This window comes from Anarrhichthys ocellatus, unplaced genomic scaffold, assembly GCF_004355925.1.
Source record: "Anarrhichthys ocellatus isolate YVR2014 unplaced genomic scaffold, GSC_Weel_1.0 scaffold1, whole genome shotgun sequence".
NCBI lineage: Eukaryota > Metazoa > Chordata > Actinopteri > Perciformes > Anarhichadidae > Anarrhichthys > Anarrhichthys ocellatus.
Genome location: NW_022280031.1, coordinates 12,734,336 through 12,755,167, shown reverse-complemented (window position 1 = coordinate 12,755,167; position 20,832 = coordinate 12,734,336). Strand labels below are relative to the sequence as shown.

The 20,832-nt window shown below is 42.5% G+C and overlaps 1 protein-coding gene across 1 annotated transcript in view; it reads left to right on the top strand.

Moving 5' to 3' along the window:
• The window catches only part of suclg2 (succinate-CoA ligase GDP-forming subunit beta), an 83,955-nt gene that overhangs the window by 33,178 nt on the left and 29,945 nt on the right, over positions 1-20,832 (top strand). The window contains exons 3-9 of the mRNA XM_031857061.1: positions 61-160; positions 1,202-1,292; positions 3,135-3,287; positions 4,322-4,411; positions 5,762-5,858; positions 9,618-9,779; positions 10,502-10,644. Coding sequence (XP_031712921.1) covers positions 61-160; positions 1,202-1,292; positions 3,135-3,287; positions 4,322-4,411; positions 5,762-5,858; positions 9,618-9,779; positions 10,502-10,644 — 836 coding nt within the window. The remainder of the gene's footprint in view (positions 1-60; positions 161-1,201; positions 1,293-3,134; positions 3,288-4,321; positions 4,412-5,761; positions 5,859-9,617; positions 9,780-10,501; positions 10,645-20,832) is intronic.

Below are 20,832 nucleotides of genomic sequence, written 5' to 3'. Positions count from 1 at the left end.
TCTCTCTCTCTCTCTCTCTCTCTCTCTCTCTCTCTCTCTCTCTCTCTTTCTCTTTTTCAGATGCCAAGGAGATTGTGTTGAAAGCTCAGATCCTGGCCGGGGGCAGAGGCAAAGGTGTGTTTGACAGTGGCCTTAAAGGTGGAGTGCACTTAACCAAGGAGTAAGTATGCCCCCATCTCCATTTCACACTGAGTTACTGTAGGAGATAGATTCATGTTATTTCTCCTGCGACAGCGACTTTTAGAGCGAGGAGGCTCAAAGAGCTCTCTGAAGATGCTCCCTTGGCGCTTGTCAGGATTACTTGTGCTGCAAACAAACAGTTTTTCTTTCTGCCAGTGTCTCGTTTTCAAACAACTACCCTCAATTAAATGTTGAAAAGGGGATTTTGAGGTCGGCAGAAGGGTTTTGCACCCCATACTGAGTTTTCCTCTCTCGGGTTGGTTGGGTTTTGCGCCGCTGCTGAGATATATTTGACTCCATCTTAGAATTACAAAGTGCGATGGGTGTATTCCTCCAATGAAGGCTTGTTCTGAAATTGTGCATTTTTCAAAAGGCTAAACAATATTTTGAAAGATTTTTTTATTTTTATTTTTTGCTCAGGCACTGCATTTTACCTCGCCCACGTTTTCATGTACTAAAACAACGCTATCTTTGCCGACCACTTACTGCCGCCTTAAAGGCAAAAAAGTGATTTATGACAATTGTCCCGGCTATGTATCATCGTCACCCTACTTCAGGGTTCAGAATGGCCGGAAACTTTTTCAAAGTGAAATACGCTGAAGTTCATCGTCCCCAGACAGTGTCATGAGTGCACAGTTCACCTTCCTCTCATCTATCAAAGGATGAGAACAACCCCATCTTCACTTTTACTCACTTAGAAAAGCAGAGAGAGCAGGCGTACAGCAGCCGCCCCGGCATGTGTGCTGCTTTTAAACAGAGCATGAATCGAGGCTCATTCGCAGCGATGTGTTGATGTATCCGAAAACTGTGCTTTGTCAGAATGTTACATAAATGCCCAGAATATGCTGAGGCATGTCTCTCTTCAACTGCGAAAAAAAAACCTCTAGAGAGATAAAGAAATACTTTTTCTGCTCCTCTTTCATTTTGTAAGTGTATGCTTTCCAGTGTTTGTATTTTAATAGAAATGAAGTCTGTTGTTTGAAAAAAGGATACTGTTTGACTTAATACCTCTTTCAATCAGCCCTGCTGTGGTTGGTGAACTGGCCAATAAGATGCTGGGTTTCAACCTGACCACCAAGCAGACACCGAAAGATGGAGTGAAAGTGAAAATGGTGAGCCACTGAAGGAAGGAAGGAAAGAAAGAAAGATATACGTTGCTCTTTCTTGTTTTTCTTTTTTTTTCTGACCTCATTTTAAGGCATTTTGAGTCCAGCAATGCAGTTCTGTAAAATGAATGACTGTGAAGGCAGTCTGGCTCTATGGTTTTGTGTGTTTGTTTTTTTTTCCCACTAGGTTTAAACACTAGCCATCCACTGCTGTTTACTGTGGGTTTGCGCTGGCTGGTGTTATGGCTCATTGCATAAATTGAACCGGGCCCACTGTGAATTTAAAGTGTTTGGTAAACAACTGTTTCCATGTGCCACTAACGAGCAGGAATATCATTTTCTCTACTCGCATGCTGCATGCAGTACCTCCTCAAAACAGACATTTCCAGGTGATGAAGCCTTCTCGGGTCTGTAGCTTGTGTGTGTCCCCCCCGCTCTCTGTCTTTGTCTCTCCCCATCCCCTGCTACCCCCCATTCCACCTAACTTCTGCTCCTACTGCAGAGTTTAGGTGGAATCAAGTGTGTCACACATGTCATTTTTTTTATAGAAAGCCCCTGCAAGCTCAGAATTATCTCTGTCTCAGAGGAAAAGGTAAACAAACTAAAACTGGGCGAAAGTTGAATTAGATCTGAGTGAGAAGAGATGTGACCTCCTGTTGGTTCTACCAAGAACATCCTCTTTTGCCTGTGGCACTGGAGCCAGACCTGGGAGGAGCAGCCCTTGACAGACCTGAAGGATCGAGAACAGTAACGGTGTAGTCACAACCTCTCGTCTGTCAGATGACAGACAGAGCTTAGCTGTCAACCCTGAACCCCTACTGCACCACAGAGCAGAAAACAAAGGAAGGGGGCACTTCAGCATCTGCATAGATTTGCTCTCATTGCACTGATGATGATGAGGAGAAGAGATGATAAAGGGACGATTGGGACAGAGGGTGTAAAAGATGGTTGTTGAAGAAGACTGGGTTTGAGGTGAAAAAGCAAGCTGGTGGGAATAGAAAAGTCTGAGTGAAGAATCGGGTGACAAATCGAACAAGAGGGAACTTAAGAGAATGTTTGAGTGACTGGAGAGGACAACATTTGGACAAGGAGATAGGGCCGCTGTCTGTGAACACTGAGTGGAGAGAAGGTTATCCATCCTCATTAGCTGTGGTAGGGTGGAAGCAGAACATAAGGGCTGTGCATGTTCAAACAAACACTTCATCCGAATACCTGCAGCCCATTAACCACCACACATCAGATTTTTTTTTTCTTCCTCTCTTTTCCAAATGAGCCTCTCACTTGCTTCCTCTTTCCTCTCATCTTCCGGACTCTCAGCATTGAGGTCCCTCCCTCTCATTCACAACAGATTTTCTCAGAGCCATGCTTCATAGATTCTGCCTGTGTATATATGGACCCTGTTTATTTGCCTGTGCCATTGTGTCCTATGTATATTGATGTAAAAAGTTAAAGTTAAGTTTGCAAAGGTTTGTCAAAAAAACATCAAATGGTGTTTGTTATTTGGGCTTCAGTAGGTACCCTTATGTGATCATGAGTTCCAAACGGTAGAGATCATCATTTATTTATTTGTTACATTTTGTTTTACGAAGTTAAGAAAGCAATGTTTTAGTCAGGCCTGATGTTACCTTACACATGCAAGAATGATCCCAGTCACTTCGACATAGTGAGGCATAAAGCTAATTAATTTAACTCTGGCATGCATCAGTCCTCGGAATCAGCCGATACCCAATGCCCAGTTATCGGTATTAGAACAAAAAATAAATAAAGACGAATCGGTGCATCCCTCAAGTTAGTAGGGTAGCTACATTCCTCCTTCAGCCCCTCTTTCTCCTGCTATGCTACATCCAGGTGATGGTTGCTGAGGCCCTGGACATCAGCAGGGAGACCTACTTTGCCATCCTGATGGACCGCGCCTGTAATGGTCCTGTCATGGTCGGCAGCCCTCAGGGAGGTATGGATATCGAGGAGGTGGCCGCCAGCACCCCAGAACTCATCTTCAAGGTATATGGTTTGTGGCTCGTACCCATCACTGCAATATCTAACGAGTAAGAATAACAAAGTGAAACGTATCTGCCTCGGAAACGATGCCGAATGTGAAATGGACTAATCTCGTCTGGCACAATGGAACTCTTAAAAGAGCGCAAACACCTCACCGTCTTGCCAGAGACGGTTTTCATCAACAAAATTTTTATTTGGCTTGATGTCTCACCAGGGCTCGATTGCCCAGTGGGCCTTACAGATGGAAGCTGTGCTCGTTTCGTATTTTTCAGCTAATTCAATTAATTTCTTTCCTGCCTGCATGTGTGGCGCAGCAGCTGAACATGATGCCGACATACAGCAATACACTGAGGCTTGACACGAACAAATACACAGCCTTCTGTGCTTCATTTCGCTATTAATTAGATTCCATTTACAGAACATAATCCGCTGCAGTCACTTGGCTACTAGGCAACAGGTCTTTGTCAGTGTTAACAGATGTACCATTTAAGCACTACAGATTTCCTATTGTTGTAAATCTTCCGTTAGCATTTGTCCACAGATGTTGGAGCGGATTGTAAAGATCCAGCAGAGATTTATGCCGGTTATATATGCAATAAACAGCTGTGATGTTTTATCTCACCCACATGCTGGCCCTCCACACATCTCATTAAAATCGATATGGTCCAGACAGAGTTTAAGCAGAATTGTTTACACCAGCTTACGACAGCTGTCAGTTTTATACTCTATTTTATTCAATGCTGTGCACCCTGAAATCCCTCGGCCATTTGTCTTCCTATTTAAACAGATATATGCAAGCTTCTCGTTATCGAAGATACGAGGGTCTGATGATCATAAATCCATCGTTTCAGCCCAGAGTCACCCTTCTCTCTGTCTGGCAGCTTGCCACTACTTAATTATGATGCCTGCAGTTTGATATGAACATCCGCTTTGTGTCAGATTTAAAACCCAGTGTTTTGAGCCTCTTGCGCTCTCTCACTCCCTTTCTCCATTTGTGTCCCACCCTTTTTCTTTCACTTTCACTGCAAACCCTACAGGAAGTCATAGATATATTTGAAGGGGTGCGAGACGACCAGGCACTTCGCATGGCAGCTAATTTGGGTTTCAAAGGACCTCTGCAGAGACAGGTAATGGGCACGCTCGCTTTAATGACACGATGCAAAGAGGAGGCAGAAAAATCTACAATGCATTGCACACACACGCACACACACACATATCCTCATTGACAAACACACCAAACTTGGGCTATTATTAGTTTTCCGGCGACAAGTTGCGAGGCGTCATTACACTAGACTCACTTGCCAGGTGGTCTATTGTCACATATCTGGCAGTGAGGCGCTGTGCCAGGCTGAGGCATCACTAATGGTACCGTTATTTCATACAAGCCTCACATGGATTTTGTGAGTGAATTATGCAGCGAGAGTCAAAACTCATCACAATGGGCAGACTATAATTTTGAAAAAATGTTTTCTTGTCATCTCAAGTTTTAAGAATGCTGCTCAGGCAGCGTGAGCTAAGAAAACGAGGTGAAGGAGGAACAGTACAGAAACACTCCCGAGTCCACATTCTGCAAGAGTAGAGAGTTCATTTAAATGCCATTTGTCTCTTGGCATCAGATAACTGATTTGTTTTCTCTTCCACAGGCACCGTGGCATGAGAAATCAGATTAGCTCAGAATCTTAGCACTTGTAATACATAAAAAGCAGCCAAGTGAATCTGCTTCTAGCGAGAGTCAAGGATCTTTTCAGCTTTGTTTGCATCATATTGTATGCAATCCTTTTTTTTTTCTTTTTTGCCGGATACTGAATAGGCATTGATTTTTAAACGGGCACGGAGAGGAATAGAAAGTAAATGGTTAGGTTTCTACATTGTCAGTATGCTTGTCCATGGTTGCTGCGAGTCAGCTGCCACACTCTTTAATTCAGAGATAATTACAGGTCTTCTTCTGCAAGACCTCTACTGTCTGGAATGAGTCATGGGATGACAGGATCTTTGTGTCGATACAAGTGTGAGTGTGTGTGTGAGTGTGTCTATGCCTATACTGGTTTTGTGTGTGTGAAAGAAAAAAGTAGGTGAAATTAGTGGACTGTGTCTGGAACTGTGCAATTTAGAAGTCCTTTAAAGCCATTTCAAGCCTTCAATACTAAAGAACATTTGCAGCAATAGAGAGATCATTTAAATTGGGGATTTTAAGAGAGATTATTTAAGTGTGCATTATATTCTGTAACCACATTAGCATGTGCTGTAACTCATGTCCTGTTTTGCCAGTTGTCACACCGTTTTGAGCAAAAATGGAAACATTTTACATTTCAGCACAGAGACATACATATTCATACAATACAAACTCAGACAGCGTTGTTGTTGAAGGGGATTTGCCGTGTTTCATGTAGCCTGTGTGGGAGGCTGAGCGGCCTTGGAGAGGCTGGCTGCTTGGAGCCGAACCATGAAGTAATTACTGTCCTATGTGGTCCTCGCAGGCTGCAGATCAGATAAAGAGGCTCTATGATCTGTTCCTGAAAGTCGACGCCACTCAAGTCGAAGTCAATCCTCTCGGAGAGACGCCCGAAGGACAAGGTACCATGTAGCGCTGAAAATGCCCATCTTTTTGTGTGTGTGTGTGTGTGTGTGTGTGTGTGTGTGTGTGTGTGTGTGTTGACTTGGCCTCAGTATTTGTTTGTGTGAGTTACGCATGCCCATGCGTGTCTCTGCGTGTGAGTGTTTTCCTGTCATTAATTGTTCCCCCAATCATGTTCAACATCCCCACTATTTTGAATACTTTGAATAGAGAGCACTTTTTGCACAAACATGGAGCTAGCTGCTGTTCACTGACTGTGGGATACATGCAGACTATCTCCTCGGGTCTGAATGCATTTAAGAATGTGAAATGTATTTGCAACACATTGACGTCAGTTTCCTGTCAGCGTCACTTTGTCTGGATTAAAATCCGAATGGCTCCAGGGAGCAGAGATTTCCATATTCATAGCATGTTGATGAGTCCTAGTTGCTGATGATTATCTAAAGGCGTACAGTCTATCATCGACTAGTAATGAGGAACTCCAATGAGGGATTGCAGCAACATTCATCTTCTTCTAAAAAACAAAACCCCGTTTGATAAACTGAATGCTTCAATCAAGGCCTTAAAAGTGATTGAAATGACTTAAATTGAAAAATGTTTTAATTTGAATAAAAAAAACAATTATCAATTATATTAAACAGAAGCGAGCTTATTATTTTCTACACATAGCTGTTTGAAAATGTGCTGTTTTTTCTCTTTTTTCAAATTAAACTAGCTAACTTTGTATCTTAGAATAAAACGTAATCTGCTAAATCCTAACACTACTTTAAAAAATAGTAATTGTTAGATTTGTCACACTATTCACCCTATGTGTCCTAAAAGAACAGTTTTCTCTTGAATCTTTTTGTTGTAAGTCTACATTATTCTGATAGTTAACACTGAGCCGAACCAAAAATACTCTGGAACACCAACCTGGAGTTCCTCTGTCAGGAGAGAGATATTTAGTCTTTTTGAATAGAAAGTCTTCATCCTCAATTCACTGTCTTTATAGCAGCACAGCCGATCCTTTTACAGGTTAAGTTTAAATGATTATATTGTGTTCTGCAATCAAGCAACAAACAATGTCTGTGTTGTCGGTCAACTCTAATTACGTCAAATAGAAAAAATGTCACAGTGAGACTGAAGTCTTCATCCAGACCTTCAGCTCATCATTGTTATGCTTTGAAGGATGTGTAAAATAGTGGTGGTGATGTCATGTTAATGTATGGTGCGGCAAAAAATACCCAGATGGGTCACATTTCATGGATATACCTGTATGTCTGTTAAGATGGAATCTAAGATTAAATAAATGGTTTAATTTGGTCTTTCTTAACAAGTGACAGTCTCTGTTAAACCACATTAAAAACTATTCAACCTTTCCACATAATTTGTCCAACACGTTTTATTAGAATATTGTTTCATTTTATTATTGTCCTCTTTGATGTGTGACTCCAAGTACACATTTCATGGCCTGTTTTTTTTTTTTTAAATTGTCGCCAACAACAGCTGGAAGAGCTGATCCTAAACGGTGTGTTTGGCGATTCAGCAATTGTGAGCTGTACCAGGCTTCTTTGGATCACTATTTACCATCGCTACGGTTCGAGCTTCAATTCACGGGACCAAAGCCAGCCTCAGTCCAATTTTTACAGTCGTTGCATGCGTTTCTCACTCTTCCTGTCTTAAGACAAAAAAACAGAGAAATGTGTAAATTTCCGTCCCTTGTTGTCACTTGAATTACAAAAAACATGACACAAGTGTAGGTTAGCAGGTAAACATTTCAAGCACTCATCATTCAGACGAGAAAGACGCTGTACATCGTCATGAAGCATTTTCTAGCTGTTGAGACGCTGCTTTCGTTGAACTTGTAGTGAACTTTGTTTTTCTCCCAAAGCAATGAGAGAGCGATTGTCTTGTCTGTTGCGCTGAACACGTATCGACTGTGATGTGTCCTATCGAGACGTGTTACGACACGCTGAAGATGCATCACTTCTTTGATGTTATTTAGTCTCCGCAAAAACAGATACTTGTTCAAAGTATGCTTTATCAAAGATTGACAAGAGGAGTTTGTTGTTTCATGATTTCTTATGAATATTAATGGATAAAATGACTCCTTTCAAACGATGATTTTTCACTGAGAGGTGTGCGGTTTTCTTTTCTAGCAGCAGGAAGACGCAGTGGCCGTGATTGTGGCAGGCTTTGTAGACAAAGCCTCGCATGGAAATCATTCTTTTGGTTCGATTAGTTCACGTCACAAGTGAGCGTCGTCATGTGTGCCATTTTCCGGCAGGCCTCCAGCAGATGTGTATTGGAAAGGCAAATTTCTCAAGGGTGGAAAATCTGTATTTTTTTTTTTTAATTTTTTTTTTTTTGATTTGTGTGGTGGGAGGACACAGAATGTCTACTCCTCAGTCCCCGGAGAGTGTTCGCTGCTTGTACCGTGTGTCTATGTACACATTTGTTTGTGTTTCTCTTTTTGCGTACGGCACCCCCAAAGCCAATTACCATATTTTCTTATTTTCTTACATGTATTTACTCTTACATGTGGGTGATCTGTTTACCTGCAATGTGCTCATTAAAAAGGTTCAATGGAGAACTTGACGCTGGAAGTTTTAGAGACATAAAAAGCAATAGACGTAATACATAATAGTTGTATTTTTAATGTTTGAAATTTACAGATAACTGATTTCTAAATCTTTCTCAATGTCTGCCCCTGTTTTCAGTCTTTAAGCTAAGCTAACCCGCCGGTGGCTATTGTGATGGCACATTTCCACTGTGACTTGTTTGTGTTTTTATTGTCAGAACATTCAGTGTTTTGTCTCTTTTTGTCTTGTGAGATAAAACTTCAAGGTTTTAGGACTTTATAAACAAGGTTAATAAATGTCAGACATGGTTAGTGAGGGTCCTCTCAAGTAGGCGCGCGTGTGTGTGTGTGTGTGTGTGTGTGTGTGTTACTCAAGGACATGGTATTGTCAGCTTAGATAAGGGGCTGAATGGGGATGCAGACAGTTGACCATTCAATAGTTAACCACAGAACGGTCACTGTTGTCCAGATGTCTTAGTGATGACTCATCGTACCCCCCACCCGGTGCTCAGGTCCTTTTATTATAAGTCGTGCACAACCTGCACCCTGGGTTTGTCCCCCCTCAGACTGCATTGCACTCTGTATGACGATTGAACCTTCTCTGCGCAGAGAATAAATACTCTAAAAGACAAGTTTCAGTAAATTTCAGTATCATAGGACTCACTCGGTACTATTAAATATATTAAATCGTTTTTTCCACCACACTACAGCTACATATTTACTGTACAGACGACAGTGGTCTCGTTCTTCTCATCTCAACAGACTTTTTCAAAATGTCGACCTGTCACTTTTTAAGTGTAGTTGTGTATACAGCCCTTTGACTGATTTGTTAGATACTTTGCCTGCTATTTCTTTAAGTAGCTTCATGAGTGTGCCCGGTCTCTTTGAAATGTACTCTCTTTGAAGTGTAAAGGAAATGTCCATTTACTATAATGGTCTATCCCTAAGAGGCAGTGTCACAAACACATGCCTTAGTGCGCCAACCTCTGAGATAATTAGGACCAGTATGCCGAGGGAACACCCCTCAGTTCATTAATTTCAGGTTTTGGAAATGATAATTAGTTGTCTTTTTATGTCTGAAGTGCTGCTTCTCTTTCCCTTTCCCTTGCCTGTCTTCTCCCTCTCTCCCACTTTTGTGCTTCCTCTGTTGCGAGTCTTCACTCCTTACTCAGTCTTTGTCATCTCCTCATTCCTCCAGTGGTTTGCTTTGACGCTAAGATCAGCTTTGACGACAATGCTGAGTTTCGTCAGAAAGCAGTCTTTGCCATGGACGACATGACTGAAAGCGACCCCACAGAGACGGAAGCAGCCAAGTGGGACCTCAAATATATCGGACTGGATGGAAACATTGCCTGCTTTGGTATGGAAACAAAACCCTGTAACATAACTCATTCCTACACACACACACACACACACACACACACACACACACGCCAGCCATTAAATTAATTTTCCCATAAGCGAAGCTCTCCTGGCGTCAGGGTTTAATGCGTCTCTCAAGTCGCATAAGTGAAAAGCTCGGACACAGTTAAAACTTAGTCAAAGTAAAGACAGCCTCGGCTCTCCTCCAGTCCACATTACAGGCAGCTTTCTGAGGACTCCAGAAGGAATGCTCCCGTAACCAATGCGTTCTAATTGGCTATAATCCGCCCAGAAAGTCTCCAGCGAGCCAGATTGTTAGCATTCTCATTAAAGGCCCCCTATCTTGTCATAAATCAAAGCTTTTACAGTGTACAGCAGCACTAACGGGTGCTCTCGCGTCTCACCCCGTAGCCTCATAAACACATTAGATGTCTGTTAGCGCTACCCCCCCCTTCTGCATCCCCAGCTCCCGCCCTCTCTTAAAGTAACAGCAGCTTTTAAGGCCCTGCAGCTTCCTCGAGAGCTCCGTAAGCCACCAAAGTGGCAACTGTTAAAGCAAATGTCCCTTTTATTGAGACCTCGGTTGGTGAGCTCGCGAAGACACAAGTTCAGCCTTTGCTAAACCAAATGAGATAAGATGTTTTTGTGCACTTGGCTCCTGCACAACTCAGCAGGGTGTCTGCTTATTAGTTATCCTGGATTTTTTATTTTTTTTCCCAGTGAATGGAGCCGGTCTGGCCATGGCCACATGTGACATCATTGACCTGCATGGAGGAAAGCCAGCCAACTTCCTGGACCTGGGGGGAGGAGTCAAAGAGAGGCAGGTGTACGAGGCGTTCAAGCTGCTGACTGCCGACCCTAAGGTAGGAACAAAGTTTTACAAGTGCGTTTTGTCTCGCAAAGCTTGATTGTTACAATTGAGCACATGACCCAAATGGTTTCCTTATTAAAGCACATCCTCAAAGAAAAAGTCAAGGTGAAAAAAAAGAAGAAGCTATTTTACCACCTGTTGCATAGTCTTTGGTATTGCAGTCATGTATCTTGTCATAGCACATTCATAAAGCCTGCCTGGTTAGCGCTTTGTCACTGAGACAACGGCTGCTCATTAGACTGAGGGACCTTGGCATACGTCCATGTTTCACTGATTATGTGCCATCATTTTCAGTTGCAGAGGCATGAATCGCTGCCCTGCTTTTAGAGACTTGTCACCACATGTGCACGTGCATAATAACACAGCAGAGGCTCACATGTAACTCAAATGCCTTCTGAAAGTCTTGCAGCTCGGGATGAGTGGCAGCTTGAGGGGTCTTACAAGTGATTTTGCTCTATGTTCAGGAAGCTTTTTAACTCCAAGCTAAACAATATGAGCCTTGTAACAATACCACAGTGCAGATTGTGTGTTGACAGTCATCACCACCGCTAATTCCCCCGCTGCTGTCACTCCCACATCCCTGGACTGATCTCCGGTTGCCTCTGTATTAGTGTCTCTGGCGAGGCATGGTTGTAATACAGAGGAGCATTTGATACCAATTCGGTCTTCTGCCCCTTTTCAAACCGTTATTTACACATGCTGATTTCACTTGGCAGGAAATGATTTCAAAAAAAGATTTCCACTCACCTGTAAGTTGACACATTCAACCACAGTTAGTAATCTGTAAATCTACTAGAGATGTCTGCTTTTCTTACCTTACTAGAATAATGCAGTCTGCTCTTACATACTTATTCTGTCAATACTAGACCAATTTCATCTTAACTTAAAGATGAAGTGTTGGTGGTGCGGGTCTGGAAATGGAAGCTTTTTTTTTTTTTTAAAGGTTGTGCCTCATATTTATGGCACAGCAGCGAACAGACCCGTGTTGCACACCTTTTGTAGATGAATACTAAAAACCTTCCAACTTTAACACCCCAGCAGGCGACACACTGACTCACTCAGAGTTCCACTTTATGTAGATTCTGTTTGGTCTCATGTGAATACAAGTCAATGGTCTGTGAAGGGGAATAAAAATGATTATGGTGGGAAAAAAGAAATGGGATCAATATGGGGAGAGAGGAACTACAATGGCTTGTCACTCGCTCGGTATGGGGCCACCATCCATTATTATTATTATTGAGCCCTCTTAAAAGGTGGAAGTCTGCAGAAGCAAAATCGGGTATTAAATTCTGCATTTATTGCATTGCGCTCTCAAAAACAAAACAAACACAAACAGTGCGGCATGGACAACAGGATGCTCCTCCTCCTCTTCCTGTCTTGGGCTGATTCCCTGGATCCAGATGGGGGAGTAAGCCTGCTGTCTGTCCCTCCTGCTGCTGCGTATGGAAATGGGGACAGGGAGCTCCTCCCTAACAGGGAAGAAAGTAGAATAGGATTGACATTAAGCTGGGTTGGAGGCACCATTAGCATTTCAACCAGGGGAGCTGAGAAACCTGCTCTGATCTGTGGAGGGAATGTTAATCATTTCTCATATGAGCGTAAGAGAGAGAGAGCTGCTCATTTACATTTAGTGTTTTTTTGTCTTCTTTATTTTGCTAATTACCACAACTAAACTAGGACATACGAGCAGAATTTGAAATTGAAATCATTCCCCAGGCTAGGGGAATATGATGAGGCAAAATGATGGTTTCCAATAATTTGTCAATAACTTATAAGTTACTGCTTATTTCCCTTAAATATCAAGGGAACACCTTCAAACATGCACCCCTTTGTGGAGAATCTATTCACTGTTTGAACGTCCCACATGGACCGGTTCACATGTATTTCACATCATTATTGTTCCACCTTCTTTTGAAGGCATATGTCATGAGGATGCTCATTTCCACTGGTGCTGCATGAAATGAGTTTGGTGGCGGCTGTAGGGACGTTAATGTTCTGCTGCCTGCGTGAAAATATGCCACTGTTTGTACTGTGACTTTTGACTTGGAAGATTTGAATGTTTTATGTGCTTCGGAAATGACAAAAGTGCATTCAGCAGGCAGCATAGTAGGAAATATCCCGCTCTAATGACGGCATACTTTTCCACAAAAACAGGTATTTTGGTGTCCGTCTTTCTCCCTCAGATGCTTTTACGCTTTTTGTCTCCCGTCTCTCCCTCTGTCTCCGCTTTGATGTCTCAGGCTCATTGTGCTGAGAGGAAGTGATGCGAGCGTACTGCCGGCACTGAATAGCAGAGATGATAAAGCCTCCTCCTTCTTATTTGCTCAGCCAGTATCTTCTCTTGCGGCGTTTATTCCCTTAAACATTATTATTATTTTTGCAAGAACAGGGAAGAGAAAACAGATGAAATGAGGATACTACATGTGAAGTGAGAACAACATATGAAACAAAGAAGTCTAAATCAAATGATTGAAAGCTAAAAAATAAAGCAGTGTATAGCCCAGCATGTTAAATATGTGAGATGTTATGAAGCTCAGCTGGGTGTACTCGACCATTCAGTTTTGTTTGAAATTCGGCCCCCGGCTTTTTAAGACATATTTATTTCTCATGCTAAAATAAATATCTCCACTTTCTTCATATCCACGTATAGAACAGTCTGTTGACAGAATGGCTGAATTTATTAAGGTTTCTCTCATATCACCTGTAGGCACAGAGCACGAACAGGCAGCAAATACTAACAGCCAAATAACCTCGTTATTGCCTTGTGCCTGTGCCGTGAAGAAAGTGGCAGATGGATGTTATCCTTTTCTTTTCCTCAGTGCTTAAGGCAGTTTTCTGTAATTTTTATAGGCTGGAGTAAATGATAACATTTTTCTCAAACACACCGTTGTTGTTGTACGTTTGTAGAAAGCTCACCACTATATCATGTCTGACTATAAGATTTGGGTTTCTATTCACTATCAACAGAATCTCTGTCCTTTTTTACAGAATCCACAGGATTCCAACAACACTGAGTGAACTGTTTTTGAGGGATCATAAAGTCTTTCCATCTCAGAACGTTTTGTTCTACTGACGCTGTTGGCAGAGAGCCAGTGTCGCATTTCCGTCGTCGTGAGAATGTTCTGCTCGGCGCTTCTGTGTTCCTGTGAGTGTAAGAAATCTCAAATGCGATGGAGGAAGAATAAAAAACATACTGTTAGAAAAAAAAAAATAGACCAAGTTTTAAAAGTCAAGTGGTAACTGTGCATCTGTTCATCGTTTTCTGATGATATTATCTTATTTAGATAATCACAAACTTATCTATATATATATCTATCTATCTATCTATCTATCTATCTATCTATCTATCTATCTATAGATATAGATAGCGTGCAAAATGGGAAGGCTCCTCTCAGGAGAAGGAGGCACAGATTGGCACATTAGCATTAGTTCAGCTGGGTGACCCACCTCCCGGGCGGATATGGATATTTATAAGCATGTGTTAATGTTGTTGCATAATTGCGATGTTGATAATGAAACATCTTTTCAGCTCCCCTTGGTGTGTGTGTGACTGTGTGAGAGATCTCAGTTTGGAACGCTGAAGCTCACCTGTGAGTGAGTGTGTCGTCTTCAGTTTTTCTCTCTGAATACCGCTGCGTTTTGGGATTGTTGTGAATGTCCCCTAGCGCTTCAGCCCTCGTTGCCCTCCAGCAAAACTACATACAATTTTCCTTCCTTCCAGCTCAGTGGCTCTGCTTTAACTCACCTTTGGTCCTACTTAGACCACTTTCCTTCTTGTTGCAGTGACTCTCCTGGGGCTGGCCAACTCCAAGTCCCATCTCCCCCTTCTTCAGGGAAGGCACCACTATTGCTGCTTTTCCAACTAGGGCTGTGCGCAATTGCTTGAAGCTTCATTCATAACTCCGACGCTGCGCTCAGTCTCCGTCGCTGTCTGTCCTCAGTCCAGAAGCCAGAACTTACTGAAAAAAGATGGATGTAATCATTTCCAAAAATGATTCATCTGAATGTTTGCTCTCCGGCTTGCTGCACACAAAGGGTGGCATGGTCGGAATTAACATTTATATAACCACAAGAACACAAAATCATATTTTACCCATTTTTTTTTTAGGGTGATGACACCATAAAATATGACAACAAACATTCGAAGCTTCATTCGAAAACCTCAATAGAAGCTTTGAATGCAAAAAAGAATTACGTTTGGTACAGCCCTATCTCCAACACTATCTTCTGTTTTCTATGAAAGCGTCTTTATTGGTATTATTTAGCACTACTTGCGTTGTGATGCATACCTGAGCATTTATATTGGTGCCTCAGTGCATCTTCCTGCCTGTCTGCCATCTAACTATTTCCCCTTTTGTTTTCTTCCTCTCCTTCTTCCAGTTCTCTCTCTCAGCCTCTCTTTGCATTTCTCTTTTCTTCCCTGTAGCCTTTCATCTTGCTAAATCCTGTTAAAGTCAATGTGAGGCGCTTCCCTCAGTTTCGTGCCTTCGAGCTAAATCCCACAAGAGCCCATGGCACTGCCTTTTTTTTTTTGTCCTCATATCGAGATGTCTGACTCCATGTCTAATGTGCTTCAACATGTGTATGGAGTCACAGAAAGGCAGTGGCTTTGGTCCAGACCAGGTGAGCCACAGAAATGGGTTTGTTTAAAGTGCACCATCCTGTATTCATGCTGCACGGGAAAGATGGAAAGGAGCCCCTATTTTACAGGGCTGTGCCCTCAGGGTGTTACAGCACAGCTCATTCAGTCATTGTGCAGAAACACAAATAAGTGCAAATACGTTTTGTTGCACCCACATCATACACCAGTGTTTCCCCACAGGACTTTGTGAGACTTTGGTGGATGGACCTCGGATCCTCTGGGGTCTGAAAACACTATACCTGCACACACATGCAGCGCCTCACGAGCCCCAACAACTTTTAATCACAAAAGTCACCTGTGATGCGAGAGGGGAAAGAAAACACCTTCCCGCCGGAAGACGAGGGCCAGTGGGAGATGCCGGCTCCCTGTGTTATAAACAGAAGCAATGCAAAGCAGTTGAGAAAGCAGAAAACAAGTTACTCCACGGTAATGGAGTTCATTCCCAGTGTGCAGAATGTTGCACTAGTACTAAATAGGGGGCCATCAGTGGAGGAACGAGTACTTAGTCCAGCCAACACACTGTGGGGCTGCCATGTTGAGGTCAGGCCACAGAGAGAGTGAACATTGCTGGTAACCGGCTGACAGCGTTGCGGGGGGGGGGGGTTCTTTAAGGGAGGTGACGAATTCCTCTTTTTTCAGTTATATGCTGTGCTGGTCATTGTATTGGTTTGCCATTATAAGGGAAAGGCTCTACCTCCTATAATGGTTTTCCTACAGATTTGCTTACAGTGCATTAAAAGCCTGCGTTAGTGATGCATATTGTCGTCTTTTATTTTTTGCCCTTCATGGGCCCTTTACTCTCGTACATTTAATATCGCTGCAACAACGTGGGGAGCTTATGCTATTGGACAAACCCAGTGCGCTGACCCTGCGTTAGTCTTTGAAAGGTATTCATCATGAGACAGATGCAATGTGATTGGTCTGGGTGGACACATGCACAGTGTGTGTGTGTGTTTTTTTTTTTGTTTTTGTTCCTTTCCCAGTTTGAGCATATATCTTGAGTGTGTTTAGATTCCAAGGCTGTACATTGAAAGTCTCTAAGGGACAGGGCAAAAGTTAAAAGACTCAGTTGTGCAGCCTTCGTAAAGCAGACGTCTATAGACGGCCGTTGCTCCGTGAACTCAGAAACTTGTGAGTCAGATATTTACAGCTCCCTCACATCTCTAGCGAGGTACAACTTCGATGAAGTATTTCAGTTTTGCCAGCACACATCGTGTATTTTTCATACACGATGTCTGCTGACAAAGCAACAGTTTCAGATGATATATTTTAGTTTTCCAAATGTCTTATTTATATTGTATAAACAAGCCTATAGGGGCTGCAAAACTGAGTGATTGTCTTTGACAGCGGTTGAGAGTGTGGTCTCTGAAGAAAATCTGTTTATTTTGTTGTAGTACTCGGCATATAGAAACCATGGAAAATATCCACAAACTATTCTGATGGTACGTGAAGCTCGTTGTATATCTTGCATGGGTTTCGTTTTTTTACATAAAAGTAAATAAAACTTTTGTACAAATGTAACATTGGATACATGATTCATGTAACAGCAATTGTTTGCATTGGCTTTGCCTTCTATTTATTGATTGTCTGTACTGTAATTATAATGTGATGGAATACTGTAGAATTGTTCTGACTTTGTGAAATAGATGCAATGTATATACAGGTTTCCATCTCTGTGACCTTTCATTTAATTGCTTTGCTCTTTAGTCTTTTTACATTCCACATTATGGGTCGTCAGCAAAGTTAAGTTGAATCAATTCAGCAGTGCATATGAATGCCTGATTAATACATTTCTCTTGACTTTCCCTATGTCATAATGACATCCGCTCTTTACTTGTGACTCTTGGAGACACACTTGTTGTCTCTTCCTCTTTCAGAATGTTCCTTGCTGCCACATGTCACAATGAACACTTTGTTTGACTCGGTGTCGATAGAGTTTGGGATCTTAATCAGGGTCACGATAGTCTCAAAACAAGTCAATTATGGCAATTATTATTCTGCATATTCTGGATAACAACCCAGATCACACTGGCAGTTACTAATATAACGGGTGGTTATGTGATTCTATTTAGAAAAAATTGCTACTTTTGGGATGTTGATAATTAATATCCAACTGGTAACCGGGAATACAAATGTTGACTGCTTATGGTATCCTTTAAACAGTTAAGAGAAATATTAACAATCGGGGGGAAAAAGCCCGCCGTAAATTTACTGTGAGGAACTTTTTACCAGTTATGAAATAGTGTCTGTTAAATACTGATACCTGTATATGACCTAGATAAGTAAACAAGACCATCAGTGAGAAGATGGGCTCTTTTTATGAAGTTATTGTTAATGCTTGTCATCGGTGCCACCGGCTCGAATTCCGCGCAAAATCAGACCCTGCTGCAGTAAAATGAGATGTTTTCTAAAGGGACTCTGGTGCTCAGAAACACAAGCGCTTTTGTCTACAGGGAGCCGTAAATTATACACAAAATGAAAGTTCCTCGTAGTAGCTTAATGTGAGCCTGAATCAGACCCCCTTCCCTTAAATCAGCAGTTGGCAAGCAAGACGCAGGAACTTGATCACGTTGTCCTAGACTTGCAATACACTGACTGAAACCCTGCCAGGCAGACGCACAGCTGACAACCTCGCAGCTAAACTATTTGATGGGGTGGAGACTTACTAAGGAAGTGTCTGAATGTGTTCGTGACAATGCAGGCAACATGTGGCAGCTAACTCCCGGACATTTGACCTGGTGGCTGCCTGTTTTGCGCATTACACTGCAGCTGGCAATAAATGATGGATTAAACATGGTTGTGCATCAGTTATTGTTGCATTTGGGGTTTGGTAGGCACTGAAGCCACAGCACCCCTGCATGCCGGCACTGATTTAGTCAGGTAACGGTTAATGAGCGAGTATCAGCTATTGGTCAACATTAGCATCCCTCGTTGGTTTACACTTTCCTTTTCACTGCATCAGTTATTAGGCAGATTTACTAAGTTTGACTGCAGTGTACATATAAATATGTATTTCAGTTACACATAAGCATGCAAAATAGCTGAACATATTAGATTACATTATTACAATAATTATACTGGCAAGTTGCTTGTTATTTTTGCCTTTCAAATATTAGTATTATGTTAATACAATAATATGCTGCAGGCTAGTTCATTGTCTTCTGGGGGACTGATTACCCTTTTTAAAATAACAGTGCTTCAGTTCATCTGAATGGGGCAGGCTGCTCTTGACCACGGTGTAGGTTGGACGGCAGCTGGCTCGGTGAAAAGGTGTTTCTAATGCAGAGTAAAGACGTTTCAGATGAAGAGAGAGAATGCATGCTAGTCCAAGAGACAGACATGCAGAGACCATGGATGAGATGAATTAAAAAGCAATAAGTGGTATGCATTTTAATCAATTAATGCATCCAATTTCACGGGCCCCTTTGGTGTTGTGGCGAGCTACATAACTGTAGTTTGAATGCTTGTCGAGTGAGACGGAGCAATCACACGTGAAGGGACAACGGCACTGGTTCACTATCTTTCACACACGCGTCGCCTTGTCCTTATGCTGTCATGGTCCATATAACAAATACCATGCACACGTTGAGAATTTGGGCGAAAAATGTACACTTTGCACCTAAGGAGGTTCATGCCATAAGCGAAGGACAAATGTGGTTGTCTGAATCCATACGCTCTCCCCCTCATTCTTCTTGGGAAGGTTAATTTGAGGAAGTGAAGGAATTGTCCAGAGATGCGCCATGGAGCTGATGACTTGTCAGATTGATTTTCCCTTCAGGGAACCGGTGCCTTGTCTGCCTCCATCTCCATTTGATCTGGGTAAGGACAGCGCGGCATGCTTTTAAAGACTCATGTCATTTTCCACTGCCCCATCAGTAGACGACACTGTTACTTAACCATCATGTATGCATAAAGACTATGGATCGCTAATGTATTCACCTCATTCCAGCACCTTGTCTTGGCACCAATTTGTCCCCTGTTGACACACACACACACACACACACACACACACACATAGAGACAAGTCCCATGGGCATGTCTGATTGAGCTTTCTCCTGTCTGCCATTCCTCATCCGTTGGAAATCAATAGAGGATCTGGGATTGGAGCTCGAGCTAATTGAGCTCTGCTCTGTCTGTTCTCTTATTGCTGCCAGGAGCGATTTGTCATTGCAGCACCTGGTCCACACCATGGGGCCAGCGGGAGCCGGCCAGCGATCAGATAGGGCCTTTGGATGCCACAGGGAGGGGAAGCCGCGTGTGATTGAGCAACCTTGTGAAGTTGAGCGCTCGGAGGAAGGGCGTAGCAACGAAGGACTTCATTTATCCTCATGTGCCTCCGTAAGAGCCGTTTCTTCCTCTACACCTGATGACACAGTTTAGGAAGTCACAATTGTTAGTTGTGGTTATCCCTCTCTATCAGATGTCGCTAACCTAATATTTTCCACAATTGACTGAATCATTTAAACAATGAAGGGAAAATCTGAAGGCCGTCTGTCTTTTTGACGGACTGGAGCTCCGGTGCAGCTGCGCCGCTGGTGCAAAAGGAGCGCATGCTGCGGAATTTGCTCCCGGTGAAGCGAGTCATTGCAAGATGGGGAAATCCCACGTTCAGAGAGTCTGGTAAGTCCAGTCTCCAGTGTGACAGCAGAACGTGGGTTCAGCCTTCAGAACACTATTATAATGGCCATTTAAAGTTTTCTGCCAGAGGCAAATACACTTTACATGTGTTGACATGTAAAGTGACTGCACGCACGGACCTGATTTTTTATTTATTTTTTTATTTTTTTATTTTTTTTTTTTTTTTTTTTTTCCCCCCCCCCCCCCCCCCAACACAGTTAGCGGACCGAAACTATGTATTTGCTGAATTTGACAAAGTATATTGGATTAGAATCAAAGGTTCAGCCTTTAAATAAGCCTTTAGCCTATGTCTTACAATAAATAAATAAAAAATTAAATGACAGGTGATACAAGAATATGACAGAATTTTTACAACCGAACACAACCACTGCTCTCTACTCTTTATTTTTTTACTTGACGCTGAGGCAGGTCCTTGGTAAATTACTGCATAATGGTCATTGCACCCATTTGCATGTATTTCCCATCCCACCGCTAACCAAGAGACATCCAGAAAATAAATGAATTTACACCATTGTTCTTGGCAGTCTATCAAACTCCTGATTCTCTAGAGCTATATATATATCGTGCCATTGGCGCGGCGGTTCTGCTGTGTTTACACCTCACACATGGTTTCAGCATATTCACGGATCAGTAACCCACGATAATGCCTCATACTAAATGTGGTACGCTGTTGCTAGCCAGTGTTATCCTTACAAACTGCTTTTCTACTCTTCTCTGTATTATAAATGGAGATTCCTTCCATCCAAACCATCTGCTCTCATCACTCCACCCTTTGCCACCATTCCAGTTCTCCGCTGCTCCATCTGTCCATGCTCCAAGACTTGAGGGAGTATCACCATCACAGACAGCCATGTCCAATGCTAAGAGAGACTGCAGCAGAAGTGTGACTATATTATGACC